General features: G+C 46.2%; 3 protein-coding genes across 3 annotated transcripts; 1 reads left to right on the top strand and 2 right to left on the bottom strand.

Annotated features, from left to right (window-relative positions):
• Nucleotides 1-1,056: 1,056 nt before the first annotated feature.
• Nucleotides 1,057-2,056, bottom strand: PtA15_4A418 (uncharacterized protein; the record flags this gene model as incomplete). Its single annotated transcript, XM_053168299.1, has 2 exons — nt 1,057-1,721; nt 1,813-2,056. 2 exons carry the CDS (start codon nt 2,054-2,056, stop codon nt 1,057-1,059), a joined length of 909 nt encoding a protein of 302 aa, XP_053019522.1.
• Nucleotides 2,057-2,987: 931 nt separating this feature from the next.
• Nucleotides 2,988-4,823, bottom strand: PtA15_4A419 (uncharacterized protein; the record flags this gene model as incomplete). Its single annotated transcript, XM_053168300.1, has 9 exons — nt 2,988-3,080; nt 3,139-3,196; nt 3,271-3,308; nt 3,385-3,478; nt 3,546-3,676; nt 3,747-3,804; nt 3,895-3,926; nt 3,999-4,083; nt 4,159-4,823. 9 exons carry the CDS (start codon nt 4,821-4,823, stop codon nt 2,988-2,990), a joined length of 1,254 nt encoding a protein of 417 aa, XP_053019523.1.
• A 1,177-nt stretch (nt 4,824-6,000) lies between these two features.
• PtA15_4A420 (uncharacterized protein) lies at nt 6,001-6,811 on the top strand (the record flags this gene model as incomplete). The annotated part of the gene is made up of 4 exons (XM_053168302.1): nt 6,001-6,283; nt 6,376-6,441; nt 6,523-6,749; nt 6,803-6,811. 4 exons carry the CDS (start codon nt 6,001-6,003, stop codon nt 6,809-6,811), a joined length of 585 nt encoding a protein of 194 aa, XP_053019524.1.
• Nucleotides 6,812-16,986: the final 10,175 nt, after the last annotated feature.

Genomic DNA, 16,986 nt, shown 5'->3' on the forward strand with positions numbered 1-16,986 from the left:
TTGGTTCGTTTGGGTGGCATGGTTGGATTGGGGGGTAGACGTGGAGGTGTGGTTTGATCAGATTTATATGGGTCGGTCGAGGATAAGGTCCAAGGTCTAGTCGTGGCCGGGGGTGGCAAGGGGTGGCCGGGGGTGTGCAAAGATGTGTTGATGGGACTCGTTTCCTGTCGTTTCGGCCTGATTCCTGGACCTGGAGCGACCTCCTGGAGCCTCTTGCTAAGCAGGCCCCCAGGTCCCCAGGAGAGCTTCCAGGTCCAATTTTTTTCCTGGATTTTTGGACCTGGACAGCTTCCTGGATCAATTTTGAACCCCCCTAATGTTCTGGAGCCATGGCTGCCGCTGGGGTCCCCTCCGCACTATAAAAGTTGCTTTCGCTCTTGCTACTTTTTTTCTGGAGGGAAAAGTATCTTGGCTTATTACTCAAAGATAAGCTAGTTCCTATCTGATGGGAAAGATCAATTGGCTCCAGCACGAAAGGGCACATGGGCGAGAGAATCATTTCCTTACTTGATGAAGTTTTGCAATGTGTTTCGTGCATGGGCGCTCATTTTGTTCATATGGCTACTTAAGTGAGGTGAGGGAATCTTGTATACCCCATCCATGCGTCAGGATTTTTCGGTCCTACATTCCTCCAGGAGGGTGCGCCAATTTTTCTACTGAAGGTATCGCACCATGGCCCAGATGGCGACGTCTGGGACTGGCCTGGGCGGATTGTTAAACAACATGAGATGGCTTCAGAGTTCAGATTACTTGTAAGTATCAATCAGCTAGCTTTGTTGGGGTTGGGAGCTTAATGGTATGCTTGAAGGGCACAGATATGGCACGATTTCGGGTAAGATGATTACGATTCCATGCCGAATGGGCTGTTTGTAGAAAGTAAATGCTAGAGGAAAATGTCAAAGTTAGGAGACGCGAAGCAGTACAACTGTGAAGAGAGGCGGCTCGGAGCCTCCTGATAATATACGGAACGAAAAAGTAAAAAATAGTGGGTAATGTAGTAACAATCCAATCAAGAGGGGGATCTCTTGGAGGGGATTCGTCCAAATTTGCATGTGTTCAGGCAGACTCCTGAGCCGCTTTGGCAGCTTTGCGGGATTGGTGGCGCTCACGTTCTGCCTTGCTCAAGGCGGGGACTGCATAGACTCCATCAGGGGCCTTGCTTTGAGTAGCTTTGACGACCTTCGCCGCAGCGGACGACTTTTCAAAGTTAGCAAAGGCGGTACCGCTAGGCTTTCCGTCCTCCCCTTTGTTCAGAATGGCCGATGTAATGACGCCATACTTACTCCAGGTCTTCTTGAAACCTTCTAGGGTGACGTTGGTGGATAAGTTCTTGAAGAACAAATTGTTGAATTCGCGAGGAGCGCGGCGGGCTTCCCGCTTGACGAACAAGCTGGTTTGAATCGGTTTGTCGGCCCCTTCAACATCTAAGGTGGATCCGTTGGTCTCTGCGATGGCCTTCTTGGCTTGTTCAGCCGACGCATATTGGACGAAGCCATAACCTTTGGATGTGTTATTCTTGTCTACCGCTAGTTTGGAAGAGAGTATCTCTCCATACGCAGCGAATGTATCGTGAAATGCAACCGCACTGAGATCAAGAGGTAAATTCTTGACGAACACGTTGGCTTCTGGAAGGCCCTTCGAGGCTCCTCGAGTAGATTTCATGACTCGGCAAGGTTTCCCCGAGAATTCTACTTGATTGAACTCTTCGATGGCTTGAGTGGCTAGCGGGTGGAAAGGAATGCAGGCGTCACGTTAATGAGGATCGTCACATTTAAAACGGGCGACATGCTGTGGGAGGAGTGAAAGACTAACCGTCTTTGGCAGAAGAGTACCTGATGTGAGCATAGGTCCGCGGAGCCTCAGTGCTTCTCTTGGAAGAGCTGATCTCCACTTTTAAAACTGGAGAAGCCTGACTGAATACTTTGATCAGCTGTTCTTCGGTGATGTCAGCAGGTAAGTCACCGACGTAGACTGAATTGGACGCAGTGGTAAGTTGACTCTGAGGCAGAGCAGGGACGACGGACGGGGTGGATTCGGCAGCAGCAGTTGTGGACATAATGGCTATGAAAAGTTTTGGGGTTGGGTGTTTTGATCTGTGAAGGTGGGGTTAGATGAGAGGGCTTCGGCTTCTTTGATGTGGTAGGGACTTGGAAGGCGTGTGGGGTAGAAGCGGTGGTGAAGCCTCATAGCTTTTATATGTTGCATCCTCCCGAGCTCAGCCTCGGCATTTTGAAGTAGGTAAGGTACATTTGTAACGTAGCCTTAGGCTTAAGACGTTTGATAGTAACTCTGCACATTTGAGTGCCAGGGTGACTTTCGGAGGACGAAATGCTCAGGCACACGGAGGAGTTTGAACAAAAACTTTGAAAGCGCGGCGGCCCGTGTCCATTCTAATCATGAGCTTTTACTTCGCTTTCGCCGGCCTGAATGTTGCGAGTACTAGAATTCAGGGGATCAAGAGACACCGAAAGAAAACAATGCCTTATAGAGAAACGGACTCTCAACAAGAATACACTGGCCCCACAGCCTCAGGTGAACACTGACAAGTCTGATAAATTACATGGTCCAATCAACTTGAGAAGGTATAAAGAGCACACAGAAGCTCGCACCTTTCACTCGACTCAAAAGAAGGGAATGGGGAGGATTTATTAGAAAATATTTTCGAGGACAAGCTGGCTGCGCACAAAGTTCGTCTGATCGAGATCGGGAACTTGAGAATGTGATACAACTTGGGAAATTTCATATGTAGCAGGGCTACGAGTGGAGTTGGGAATATTCTTTAGGAGAGGATACAGATAATGATAAACGTATTGGAATGAGTGGAGTCAAGAACATAATCATTCGCGGTATTAATGCCACTAGAACTACATATTTGGTCTTGCTATTGTTAATGAATGTGCTGGAGGGAAAATGGCAAGTCGTCCGATAGGGGAAGGGTTTATTTTTGAATGGAACCTGGTAAGTGGGATTCGCCAAACTCAAAGGAACTAGTGGCACAGGTCCTTGTTGGCTGCACGAGCAGAGAGCCAAATGTCGCCGTTGTACCCTTTTGTGCCGCCGCTCAAGTATATCTTGCCGGGCTAAAAACAACATAATTGATTAACAAAGGCGCGCGTTTGCTTGATATGGACGACTTACGTGTTCGCCGCATTGGTTGATGAGCTTCTTCATAGTAGGCAAGACAAACTGTCGGGGCCTGTGATAAATCATAATGACAACGAGTTAATCACAGTTCATCTGAGATGTTTACTCCAGGTGAGAAGACCTTACATCATGAAAGCAGATAGATCGGTAGTCGACGCGGTGACCTACCAAGTTTGTATCATGATTTCGAGTAAGTTTCGGGAGAAGGATGGCATACTAGCAATTGAAGAAGCCACTTACGGTGCAGTTTCCGCTGGTGGCGCGAGCGAAGGGTTCTTTTCCTTTTCCGTTGACAAATACCCCCTTAGCATTTGTGGGGAGCTGATAGAAAGCACTGTAGAATCGCGCGTCAGTCCTAGACTCATAACCCGAAAGTGGGGTAAGAACGTCACAACTCTCACCTCAAGCAATCACTTTGGGTGAGTGGACATTCCTGTTTCTTGCAAACTGGGATGTCAACATCATGTATGTTTTCCTTGGTACCACGCTCAATTCGTACGGTGACCTTCGAAGATTGTGAACGCATTCCTCCCTATGTGCACAAGTCAGCACTATGCCTTGAAGTTGAACTCAAGGAAGCATGAGGTCAAATGAAAACTAACTACGGAGTGGCAGTCAGCGGTGAGGTTATGAACCATCAAGCTGAGATCAATCTTTGTTCTGTATAAAGAGCCCGAAAATGAGTGAGTATACAGAATGTTGAGATTGCGATGATAAATACGCTGGAGAAACTGAAACCGCGAAATTTACAAAGTTCCATTCTGAGGCTTTTGCACGTGAATCTGATTTTATACCGGTGTGGATTCGAATATAAATTAGCAGTTTCAATGGACTAGAAAGAGGTAACTACTCACGTTGCATGTTTTATAATTCACGAAAACCAGACTAGAAAACTTATCGAGAGTTTGGTTTGTCGAAAATACTACTTTATCCAAGGCCCTATACGCAAGAGTATTCAATTTATCGCATCAGTTTGGATGAACCTTAAGTTAAATATGGAGGGTTTGTATTTACTTGTCGCAATGATGGTTTTCAATACCATGTGATTTACTTTTGTGGAAGCAAGTTGTCGTAGGTGGCGATTCCACATGAGGTCGCGGGGCGGGAGGAGTAGCAGAGGTTTCGTTTGTCTTGATCTCCTTTTTGGCAATATCAGTGAGATTGCCGCTTTTCGGCACACTGGTGGCATTGACCGGAGGGTGTCCGGCAGCCGCCGAGGTGTTTGCGCTCGCTGTAGAACTTACTGGGGCCAATGTAGCATTTCCAGTGGGCTCCTTTTGAACAGTGTCAGTGAGATTGCCGTTTCTTGGTACACTGGTGGCATTGGCTGTAGGGTGGCCGGTAGCAGCCGAGATGTTTGCACTGGCCGTGGAATTTGCTGGGGTGGCGGGATGGGCTGCAGTTTGGCCGACCGGAGCTAACGTAGAATTTCCAGTTGGAGCGGAGGTGGCATTGGCCGGAGGGTGACCGGCAGCAGCCGAGATATTTGCACTCGCCGTGGAATTCGCTGGGGTGGCAGGATGGGCTGCGGTTTGGTCGACCGGAGCTAACGTAGCATTTCCAGTGGGTGGGTGGGTGAGGGTTCCTGGAACTTCGGCGTCAGAGGCAGCGGTGACCGAGGAAGTTGGGATGGTACTAAGGGCAATCAAAATATAGGCAATAAATACTTTGGAGATCATTTCGAAATCTGAAAACGTGCTTGGTGGTAACACGGCCGGAGCGTGACTGATGCAACAACTGAAAAACAGAACAGGATGTATGGACTGCTCGTCGTACTCGAAGAAACTTGCTAGATTCTAGACCACCGGGGTCAAGTTCGTTTGTTTAGAAAACTGTTGAGGAAGCGGTAAAGTGATGGTGACCGTGTGGGGGAGAAGGCCTACGCGCTGGAAAATGGCGGTCTTATAGAGGTGCTTGAGGTGCTTGAGACTGGTCCTCCAGTCATGGACCTAATCCATCACTCCAGATCACTCCCCGAACAGTTCAAACCGATCATCTTGGTATCTCGATTAAGCTTCACATAACAAACATCCATGCTGCACCGCTCAGAGGAGGAACAGATGTTAAACAATAGCTTTATCTAACCCATGCCGCTCACAGATCAGTCTGAAGTTCACGTACTTGTCAATCAGTCCTAAAGAGTATGTAGCGGAGGGCACGGCGAGGATTTATTCTGTTGAGCTACCAGAGGTCTGTCATCCAGCGTCTTGAATGTACATGTACTTGTACATATATGCCCCTCCCCTTGAGCAAGTTGAGATACGCGCGCTGGTTATGTCCATCAGGAACCCTGTTGTAATTTGTAAGGAAGCCTCGCAACATACGAGCCTATTTGAGCTCAGCTGTGATACAAAAGATTGATCCAAAGCAAAACAAGATCCCATTGGAGTTCTGAACCGAATGGTCAGTTTTGCCATGCCCCGCCGACAAGGCCTTGCCTTCTTGCCGCTGGCCAGGATCAATGTGGTGAACATATGCCTTAATTGCTACTTACCGGGAGCGCAGCGGGAGGTGGGCTAAGTCCAAGGAGCTGCGGCCCTTAGGCGCTATAGCAGCGCCTTCAAAGAGGCGGCAAGGCGCTGCCCTTGGAACAAGCACAAAGACCCGCGCAGGGTCGCGCCCCCCCTGCGGACTGCTGCGGAGGCCGGCGAAACCTAGTTGGTCCAGCATCAACCGGTACCGGCAAGCTTCACGGCGTCGCAAGGATCTTCACGCCAGCAACGCCGTAAACCTTACCGGATCGCCGCCCGCCGTTAACAGGAAGAAGGAAAGAAAAATTTTTCGCCTTTTTTCGCCTCGACACAACAAATGTTAGGTCTCATACAGTCAGCAACTAACGCAGTTAAAGAAAAAGCAATGGAAGGCAGTACGGCAGCAGAGCCCGACCGGACCCTAACCGCAACACGGCAAGATGAAGAGCCCGAAGGAGAAACGCCTCAAACTCAAGAACCACCCGCGAAAAAACCGAAGAAGGCGTCAGGTCCCAAGGCAACCGCATCAGCAGGGAAAGGAGCAGCGAGGAAAGTCGTTACGAGGGCGACAGCCAAGATCCCAGAGGAACGTGAAGAGTCCGGGCAGGAAGACCAAGACGACATCCAGGAAACCTTAGGAAATGGTTGGACAGAGATCGTTGGAGCCGGTAAGTCAAGGAACGATCTTGATAGGAACCACTTAGGAATAACCCAAAGGAATTAGGAACTGAGACAGACATATGTGTGACACACCATTTAGTCAGAGATCCAGACGCAGAGGAAGCCGTGACCACTAAAAAGACCGGCGAAGGAAGACCAGGCTCGGGTAAGTAATCCAAAGCCAGGGAATTAGGAACCTCCATAGAATTAGGAAGCTAAGATGTTGTATCTTTGATCCGTCTAACAGCCAAAAACCCCATCGCAACGGAAGGGCTTCAGCAAACCCAAAGATCCCTCCAAACTCGGATCCTCGCGATGTACGACAAGGCGGAAGAAGCCGTGGAGTCGGGCGACCATGCCAAAGCCGGGATTCTCCTGAAAATCTGCGAAGGTCTATGCCAAGTGGCCACTGGACCTGCTGGAGGCACCCAACCCCCTGGTAGCTTCTCGGATGGAGCGAACCCAGTCCAGAAAGTCGGGTTTTTGAGCGTGCTCCCGACGAAGAAACCCAACTTGACCATCAACAGTATTACTGAGACGGATATGATTGGGGCCGCAGATCAGCCTGGCAAGAAGGGCGCACTGGTATTCGACGATGCTGCATTTCCTACTAGCGATGACATCGGCCTGACCCAGTTCTTCAACGATAACCTCAGAGAGTTAAGGAACCCCCTACCGCTCACCATCTTCAACAAAGCCTGGCAGGAGAAAGCTATGCTCCATTATAGCAAGAAACGACCCCGATTGGAAGAGCATTGATTGGATAGGAACCAGTACACGGTGTGGTGCTCCATTGGTGTGACAATGCCAAAAGCACATTGCAGAGGTATTGAGACAGCATAGATACAGCTATCATTCATTATAAGAGGAGGAAGTTATATACAATACAAGCAGTGTATGTGTTGATGGGAGGAATGGATTCATTACAGATACAGACAGATGGATGAGGGATAGTGTTAGCACGGACGGAACGGCAGACTAGGATCATGTAGGATGGACGGTGTGATCAGGGATGGAATGGAGGACCATGACTAGGTAGGATGGCAGGGAGGTGGAAGGATGTTATCAATAGAAGAGGTGGAAGGTATTGGGAGCACATGTCTCAACCAGGAATGGAAGGGAGGATGGTGTGGTGTATCAAGTAAGGCAGTGTTGTAAGGGTATATTATCTTTATAAGGGTGGTATATTACTTTATAAGGGTCTAGGATTCAGTATGATGGGATATGGATGTAAGTATTAATTAGGGAGGAGGAAGAAGGAAGGATGGAGCAAGGTGGGAGGAGAGGCTTTGACCCCCAATATTCTGGATGGAAGAAGGCAACAGCTGGACATGCAGGCATATGGTAGGTTACGGAAGGTTGTTTGGGTCACCTAGCAACACATGATATCATGCAGTGCAGCATATGCAGGCAGATAAGGTGTTCAAGGAGCCTGCCTGCAGGATCAATTACATCATTGTTTGGCAGGCAGTGCAACACATGCATATATTGCTGTGCAACTGATATCCCCTCCTGCAGAATCCATTACCTCATTGTTTGGCAGGCAGTGCAACACATGCATATCTTGCTGTGCAACTGATATCCCCTGCAGAAAATAGCCCTCACAAGGAGTTCCCCTGGAGCTAAATTCCCTCACCCTTCAATATATAAGGAGGCCTCTTTCCCCCCCTCATCAGATCTTTTCCCCATCAGCCTACAGAGGTTTGGTCACAGTGGTTAGTTTAGTTACAGTGGTAGTTTAGTGGTATTTTAGTGGTAGTGGTAGTGGTAGTGGTAGTGTTAAGTTTGAGTCAGTAGTAGTAGTAGTAGTCAGGAGCTCTAGTAGTAATTAAAGTGCCTTATCAAGAGATTGTTAAGGAAGAGATTATTACCAATTTCATCAACAACAATTATAACAAGTAGTAGTAGTGTAGTAGCAACCAGGAGCTCTAGTATTGATTAAAGTGCCTTATCAAGAGATTGCTTAAGGAAGAGATCATTACCAACCTTCTCATCAACAACCCAACATCAACAACAATTGTATTTTACATAATTGATCCCACTGGATTACATTATCCCTCCAGCATCAGAAGTTGTAACAGATCTGCAAGAATAGTGATTTGAGGAATCTAGGTCTGATAGAGATTACTATACAAAAGTAAGATCTATCTTGGAATCAGCCACATCTTTATAAATATTGATTACAAGACTCTTAGTTATTTGCATAGTACCATTAGAGGGCCAGGTCTTTCAAACCACCCGTAAGTTGTAATAGCCTTTCAACCTATTAGCAATTTATTTCCCCCTCAGAGGATATTTTCACCAAATAAACATTGAGTGTCCCACAAGAGTCCCTACAACGGGCTTCCCATTCCCCAGCAAATACCTCCAGGCCTACAATGAATGGTTGGTGAATCACCAGGGGTTCTACACGGTGGTAGCCAAAATCCCCACCCACGCGAAGTTCCTCGTCTGGCTGTCGGGCCATAAACGGAACTGCGACGCCATCATACAGAACTACGGATACATGACGGGTTTACGGTATGATATCGCGGTTCAGGTCAATGCTTTCTCGGCAAGGGTGCCTCTAAGCGACGGGCGCCTCTTGGTGGTCAACATCTCGGTCTATAGGGAGACGATTGTCCAGAAGATGTACGCTAAGGCCGCTAGGTTCGAAGAGGTCGAGTTCACCAACAACCCTTATGCAGCAGGCGGCAGGCAAGTAGGCTGGGATCCAATCACAGGCCTACCTAAATCCAAACCAAACGACTCGGACAACACCCCCCTCCACTTACAACAACCATCCGTCAAGGCTGGACATAATCAGAATCCCACCAAGGAAAACCCAAAACCGTCCGAAGGCTCTAACCAAAAGACCCAACGGCAAGGAGGATACAAGGGGAACCGTTTCAACCCATGCCATAACGACCGAGACGGTGTGGTCATTATTCCTGTGTTTGTAGGAGGAAAATTCAAACTTTTATGTGTACTCACAGAACACCGCAAGATACGGCCAAAAGGACATCAGAAATGGAATCTAGGACCAAAATAACCCCTAGTCACCCACTGAAACCACCCTCATATCTCTACCGGATCAGAAGATACGCAAATCACCCCTTTCACGCACCAGTCCAAATGGGTTCACACACAGACTCAACTCTTGGCTACCATACTTGGCATAATGCATACGGCACATGAATTACTTTTCTTCCTTCCTTTTATCAGTCCTCACCTCCTATTTTCTCTGTGCATATGTTTGTTTCTCATTTGCATACCTATGGTCTTGGAAAATCCTTGTATGAATATATATGATCCTGTTTGCATATCAAAGGGACGCATTGTAGATAGTCTAGCTAAATTCCCTCAGTTTAGCTAGACTATTCCCTCAAAGCTGCTCCCCTGGAGCTAAATTCCCTCATCATTGTCTATATAAGGAGGCCTCTGCCTGCCAGTTGTTTTCTCCTCATCCCATCAGGGGACATTCCCCCTCAGATCCTAATGCCATCCGGCGGTCTGTATTCCCTACTCACTTATCACTCATATTATCTATCCATATCACAGTTATCAGCTCACACCACCACTCAGTTCACATACCTTTCACACTTTATTTGAAATTCATATCACCACTCAGTCACACACCTTTCACCAGTAACCAGTCCCCGGTTCCACTCCTGGTTGAGCTTAGCTCCCTCTCACCCTCATCACCCCTCATGTTCTGAACTTATATACCCTCAGGCCAAGGACCTAGGTTCAAGCCTCACTCGAGACATCAAGTCACCGTCACCTATCACATACATCAGTAACCCCATCAACCTCGGACATCGACAACAATCCTCTTATATATCTCATCTTCAAACATATCCTATCACAAAATAAATTGCCAAGCTTACCTTGGTGGTCTTGTTTTCTGATATACAGAAAGGCAGAGCTTGCACCTCATCCATATCTTTCGCCATTCAGCAAAAGGGTCTCACGACACCTTTTGAGTCTTACAAGGGAGTCCCCAACGTGATTGGATTACCGTATAATTGGATTGTCGAACGAAGTCAACCAAATTAGTCGAATACTCGAATAAGAAGAAAGAACAACAAATCTATCAGCCACTACTGTCATTAATAAACAGAAAACTCAGTTACTCTGAAGATCAACTAGTCTACTGAAAAAGACTATCCAGCGACGAAAAAGACTCAACATCTCTGAAGAATAAAGATTGAACAACGAACCAGTACTGAAGGACGTATCTTGAAGAAAGCAGCCAGTTATATACCAGAAGACGGAAGATTGCCAAAGGATTTGGATAACTAGGATCCTGTTAGAAGAGAACGTTGGAGCACCACTCGAAGGAAGCGGACGATTAGAAGCTCGGAAGAAAGGTTATTGCACCTGAAGAAGCCGGACAGACATAGACTCTGGATAATCGTATACTGTTAGAAAAACCCTCCCAGCTACTATCAGTTATTTGGAATAAACCCCTCAGCTTGCCCTGGTAAAGAGACCAGAGACCATTTATAATCAAGAAAATCAGAGATTAGCAGGATAAAAACTCAACAGATAGAATTTTTTTAGAACAACCAGAAAATCAACAGAAGTCAACATGGGCTTACCATTTACAAACATGCCAGAATTGGAAGGCGGATTTGCTCCTCTAGAAACTCCTTCGAGAAACCGATTTTTTTCAAACACTTCGAACTGGAATCCACAAACCGGTTTACCACCACCACGCCCAGACAAAGGCAAAGGACCTGCAAACACGTATAGAGATCAAGAGGAAGGCGGAAATGAATCAGACTCCGGTACACCTCAGAACGAAAGTCGACCTAGACCACAAGCTCAGGGATACGGGATGCATAATGTTCGCCAATCTGAAGGACTTATGGAAGAAGAAGACAAGCCTCCTGTCATGCAAAGAGGAGCACCAAAAATTATTAAAAACCCGGGATTGCTCTACAACGGGACCCACTTTATGAAGTTTTTAAAACGATACGAGAGAGCAGCAAGGACATACCAGGCAACGGATTACGATAAGGCGTTACAGATTGGACAATTTGTGCAGACGGAGGAACTCAAAAGCGAACTCGAGGCAATGGACGGATACGACGAATGCGATTGGAAGAAATTACGAAAAGATATGGTAGAATCGTGGGGCGAATTGGACGACACAGTTCTATACACCACAGCCGATCTAATCAAAGTAGCAGAAGAATACTCCAAGGAAGGTCAACTTAGTAGTCATCGAGAATACAAAGCATACCTTGGGAAATTCACCACCATCCTCAAGTATCTAGTCAGCAATGAGCACATAAACAAAAAAGAGGATGCTTCGCTATTATTTTTAAGTGCATTTTCAAAAGAAAGTCAGAAGAATATCCGGAGATCACTCGTCAGCCAAGGAAGACTACCCAAGGGGAAGGATGGAAGTAACAAACCGCCACTCTGGGACCATGCGATAGAAGCAGCCGAGTTGGAAATACAAACGGAAGAAAATGGATATGTAGATGTACAAAGCTTTGCCGATTTGAACCGGGTCATGCAAAAAACCATGGACACTCAGAAGGGAGATAGTCGTCGACAAGAAAAGATGATTACCGACACGCCTAACTCCAAAGTAGAAGATAAACAGGTTCAAGAACTCACTCAAGAGATATCAGCTCTCAAACAACAAATGCGAAGTTTAGTCCCAGTTACATACAACCAAAACCGTCCGGCAGATAGGCCATCAGATCGATCAGAATTCTCACGAGGGAATGGAAGACCTTCAACACCGCTCTATGAAAGCCAGACTTGTTACCACTGCCATAGGGAGGGTCACTCCACCACTCGGTGCGGGGAAATGCTGAAAGATGAAGCACAAGGCTTGGTAAAACGTAACGGGAAGGACTGGTACTTACCAAATGGCCAGCACATTCCTTGGAATCCAACTAGGCCCATCCGAACAGTTGTAGCTACCGCGTCAGCAGACCCTAAAATGCAAGAAGCAGCTCGGGAACATCAAGGGCCTGTACCATAGGAAATTTGTTTTTTGCCCGCGCGAAAAACAAGTTCCTTTTTTTCGATATTGTGTTTTTCGGAACCGGAAAACAGCCTGTTGATAAACGCGTACCACAGACTCCCTCTCTTGACCTGATCAAACATCCAGACAAACTCGTCCACCCATCAAGACACCAACAGCCACCCAATCCCATCAAGGCACCACACAAATCACCCCGGCCATCCAGCACTTCTGAAACAATGATCAATAACCAGATTGTTGCTGCCCTGGCTGCTGCCGGAGCAGCAATTATGGAAATGGATCACATCTTGATTACACTAGCCGCCGCCGGAGTAGCTTGCAAGTATCTCGGGAGTCTGTGGAATACCTACGAGGCGTATTATGGCGATGGAGGGCAAGCTTGATACACTCGATTCCTACTGGATGAGGTCAGGCCCGAGCTCTTCCGCGAAATCACCAGGATGGAACGCACAACCTTCGACAATCTAGTGGCAGAATTGACAATGAATGGCCTCCTGAAGAACGGCCGATCAGTCTCTGTTGAAGAACAGGTCCTAATTTTCTTGGATATCGTGTGTCACAATAACAACATGCGCCAGACAGCGGTCAAGTTCCGCCGTGGCTTGTTTACAATTACTCGGTGAGCAGTTGCTTACTTTGCAAAATAATTGATCGTTTCTATTCATTAACAATGTGTGCCGTTTGATCAGGTACTTCGGAATTGTTCTCGAATCACTCGTCGCTATATATCCGAACTATGTGAAATTTGACATGGAGATGTGTCAACAACCTGAGGCGATTTCAGAAAACCCCAAGTATAAAGCTTTCAAGAATGCTCTAGGCGCTCTCGACGGGGTATTTGTACCTGCGACTGTACCAGCTGAGATTCAGAGCCCATGGCGAAACCGGAAACATTTCGTGGCCCAGAACGTACTTGCAGCGGTTAACTTCAACTTCGAATTTGTTTATGTCTTGGCTGGATGGGAAGGAAGTGCTCATGATACGCGAGTCTTCAACGATGCCACATCCAAAGGTCTCAAGATCCCTCAAAAGAACTACTTCCTCGCCGATGCCGGATACGGCCTTCGACAAGGCTTAATGACACCATATCGAGGTGTCCGATACCATCTCAAAGAACAAGCACAATCTGGTCTGAAGCCGTCAAACAAACGAGAGCTGTACAACTTACGACACGCCTTGCTCCGCAACACCGTTGAACGTATCTTTGGATGTATCAAGAGGAAGTTTTCGATCCTCCAATCAGCACCCAAGCTTGATTTAAACAAACAAATCCGTTTGATCTATGCTCTCTGCATGCTTTGGAATTACATCCGAAGTCATGAGAGCATTGAAAACCTCTTCGATGATCCTGAGGAAGATGCCCGAGTATTTGCACGTACCCGAATGGACTCAGAACGGTTCGATGTTACCGAGGAGGATGCGATCATGAAGCAAAGGCGCGATCGCCTGGCGAAGAAGCTCTGGGAACAATATCAAGCCTATACAAGGCAAAAATAGTTTTTTTTTCTTATGTCTTTTTTTTCTTATGTCACCTATCATGTCATACTATAAAAAAACAAGCATAGGTTCCAAAGAGAAATTTTGAAGAACATAAATAGTGCATGTTAAAACTATTGAAATCACTAAAAAAATAACTGTGAATTAAAAAAAAGTCTGTCAGCAACGAAGATGAAAGAGATGGAATATAGTATTTAGCTTTTAGACTCACATGTGTTAGATCATGCTTTCTGGTTTGCCTTTGATACATGCTTCTCGAGCCAAGCTTGGCAAACTTCGAAGTTGGAAGTACAATTGAGGGTTATGAAAGTTGAGGCCTTATCTTCGTGTTCGAGCACAGAAACATATTCAATGTACAAGTTGACCGGGACAATACCGAAGAACTTCTTGGAGCAAAGGTCGAGGGCCACCTCTTTGACCGATTGGTTTGGTCGGGGTCGCAATTGAATGTTCTTCATCTTTTGGGTTGTTTGATATCGCTGAGGCAATCTGTGTGAATGATTCCATGAGACCTTTCGAGTTCTCCGAGACGGCCTGGATTGCACCGTTGATGCTGTCCATTTCAGACTTGATGAGCATGTTCTTGGATTCTCGCACACGTTTGGGTTTCGCATTTGAGGTGGTGGTTTTGAGAGACGATGGGGGGTTCACTTCCACATCACTATCGTCTTCGTCATCGTCTTCCATCGCCATTTTTCTCTTGACTGCCGGCGTGAGTTTGATTGCATCGGTTGTCACCGGAGGGAGCAGATTACCCACATCTTTGCCAACGGCGGCCGTTCCATCAAAGACACTGAGCGCAAGATCGTACAGGGGAAACGACTTGCCCTTCAGTTTGGAAAATTCTCTTTGAGGGTGTGTTTCAAGCAGCTCAGCCCAAACTTTTTCGTCGGCAGTCACCGTTTGAAGCTCCTCATCCCACCCGAATTCGCTTTGGTCTCGAAGAAACTTGAAGTCAAGGAAAAGTTTTCGGAGGGCATTCTTTTGGTTCCTGCATTGATCACCGGTAAGATTCGTTCCAAGCTTTTCGTTCAGTTTTTTCACAACCACTGGCCAAGCTTCCTTCTTCAAACCGCCATTATCGGTTTGTTTTCCAGCAGCATATTGTGTTGCTATAAGCTCCAGCAGGGCCGACCGTTCGTTGTTTGTCCAGATGTGGGGTGGTGATTTGGATTCAACATCGTCATCGTCGTCGTTTTGGTCGTCCTTGGTTTTTTTTTTAGGTTTCTTGGGAGCAGCTTTTGTTGGCGGTGGTGGCTTTGTTGCAGGCGTGCTGGATGGTACGGTGGGTGGTGGGGTGTCCATGAGGACTGCAGGATCGATATTTTGCATTTCCATGAGCTGACCGCCAGTGATGGGCGATGATGAGCGGCGCGACCGGAAATCGGGTGAAGAAACAGGGTCAGGCCTGTTTCTGGAAATCAATCGTTTTGAAAGAAAAACGACATTTGGTTCTCCTCAAAAACATGTGTTGTGGTACATGTTTTTTGGTGAAAACTGTTTTTCACAAAGAAACTTGTTTTCCGGGCGGAAAACAGTTTTCTGGACCGCTATGGTACAGGCCCCAAAATTCGCAGCCAGTCAAAACCTCCGCACAAATAATTGAGTGGCAACCACCAACCCTGGGGGCGGAAAATTACCTTAAATCTCATCCAATGACAAGGTCAGAAGCTCAGAAAGGACGAAGAAACGTAAGGATCCAGGAGCCCGGCCAAGAGGAACAAATGGATGTCGACCAAGAAGAAGAACCTGAAACACCGGTACGCAGCCCAGCAAAACGAATGGTCGAGAAAGTATGGAGCAAAGAGAAGGGACTAGCTGAAAAAGGGAAGGAATTGAATCCGGAAGAAACACTACTCCAGGAACTAGACAACATCAAGATACCAACAACATTTGCTCAGCTCACGGAAATCTCACCAGCATAACAACCCAGATTATCTCCACTTTACAAGAAAGATTTCCAGGAGCCACACAAGGAAGAAAAGTATCAGTACCACTTGCAAGAATAGGCCAAGGAAAGGAAGAGAATAACATGAAGGATCTTGGTACCAACAGTATTAAAGCTGGCAACTTAGACATAGGAATCCAATTGGAGCACAAATCACTTCCACCTACATTAGATCTACTATCCTGGAGGTTGATTCTTTGGTTAACAATTTTAGGCGGAATCAAGAAACTATCAAAGATCAGTATGAAAAGCTTTGTGGTTATCAATCAAATTATATTGGTTATTATTTTATATCTTTTCCGACTTGCTAAAGAAATGGTCCAAAACCTAAACAGGACGTGTGCTGGCCTTATTCATATGGCCAAAGAAGGAGTTCAGCTTCAACAATTCAATTTGGATTTGATCAAAGATACCATTAAATACACAAGAGACAAGCTATGGCACATCAAAAACAATAATCAAGCGGGAAATTTTATCAGCTGCATTCAAGATCTCAACAAGCTCAAAGACAAAATCTTCAACAAGCATCTCTTCAAACCTCACTTGGATCAACATGAAGAAATTTTCAACAAACCTTCACCTCAGGACCCAGGACCCACAGATACGGACCCTGAAGAAAAGAAAGACAGAACCATCAATCTATGCCACCCAAATGACAATTTTACAGATCTCAAACCAATAAGCTCACCAACTTCAATCAAACCAAATACAATTTGTCAGCCTTCTGAAGAAACACTTGAGACTCCGCCGCCACCAGTTCCTCCGGATATTGCCTCAAAACCAAATCATTCAAGAAATGAATCAAAACTGAAACAAGAATACAGATCAATCAACAATCTATCTCAACTCAAATCACACAGGAATCAATTTCTCCTCTTATTTCACTTACTCAAGAAGCTCATTTTGAAATCAACCCTGAAGATTCCGCCAGACCGCTTTGGACAACTCCAGAAAACCTTCAACCTCCCAAGGCTCCTTGTTGGAATTGGTTAAACATTCATCATTTTTTCCTGTTTTCTTGTTTTCTACACTCATCAAAATCAGATATCAGCTCTAAATTCTTACACTCTCAGAGTTAGAATCTTTTCAAGTTGGGGGAGGAACTTACACTTCTTTCACATATCAGTCATTCATTGCCCTCTTCCTTCCACCAATCTTCATTCTCAAGTTTTACTCTTTTTTTTATAAGTTGGGGGAGAAGACCTCTGTGTAGTTTTTGGCTTACAATTTCTCTTGGTTGAGGACAACCATCTAAGTTGGGGGAGGGGGTCTTTATT

This window comes from Puccinia triticina, chromosome 4A, assembly GCF_026914185.1.
Source record: "Puccinia triticina chromosome 4A, complete sequence".
NCBI lineage: Eukaryota > Fungi > Basidiomycota > Pucciniomycetes > Pucciniales > Pucciniaceae > Puccinia > Puccinia triticina.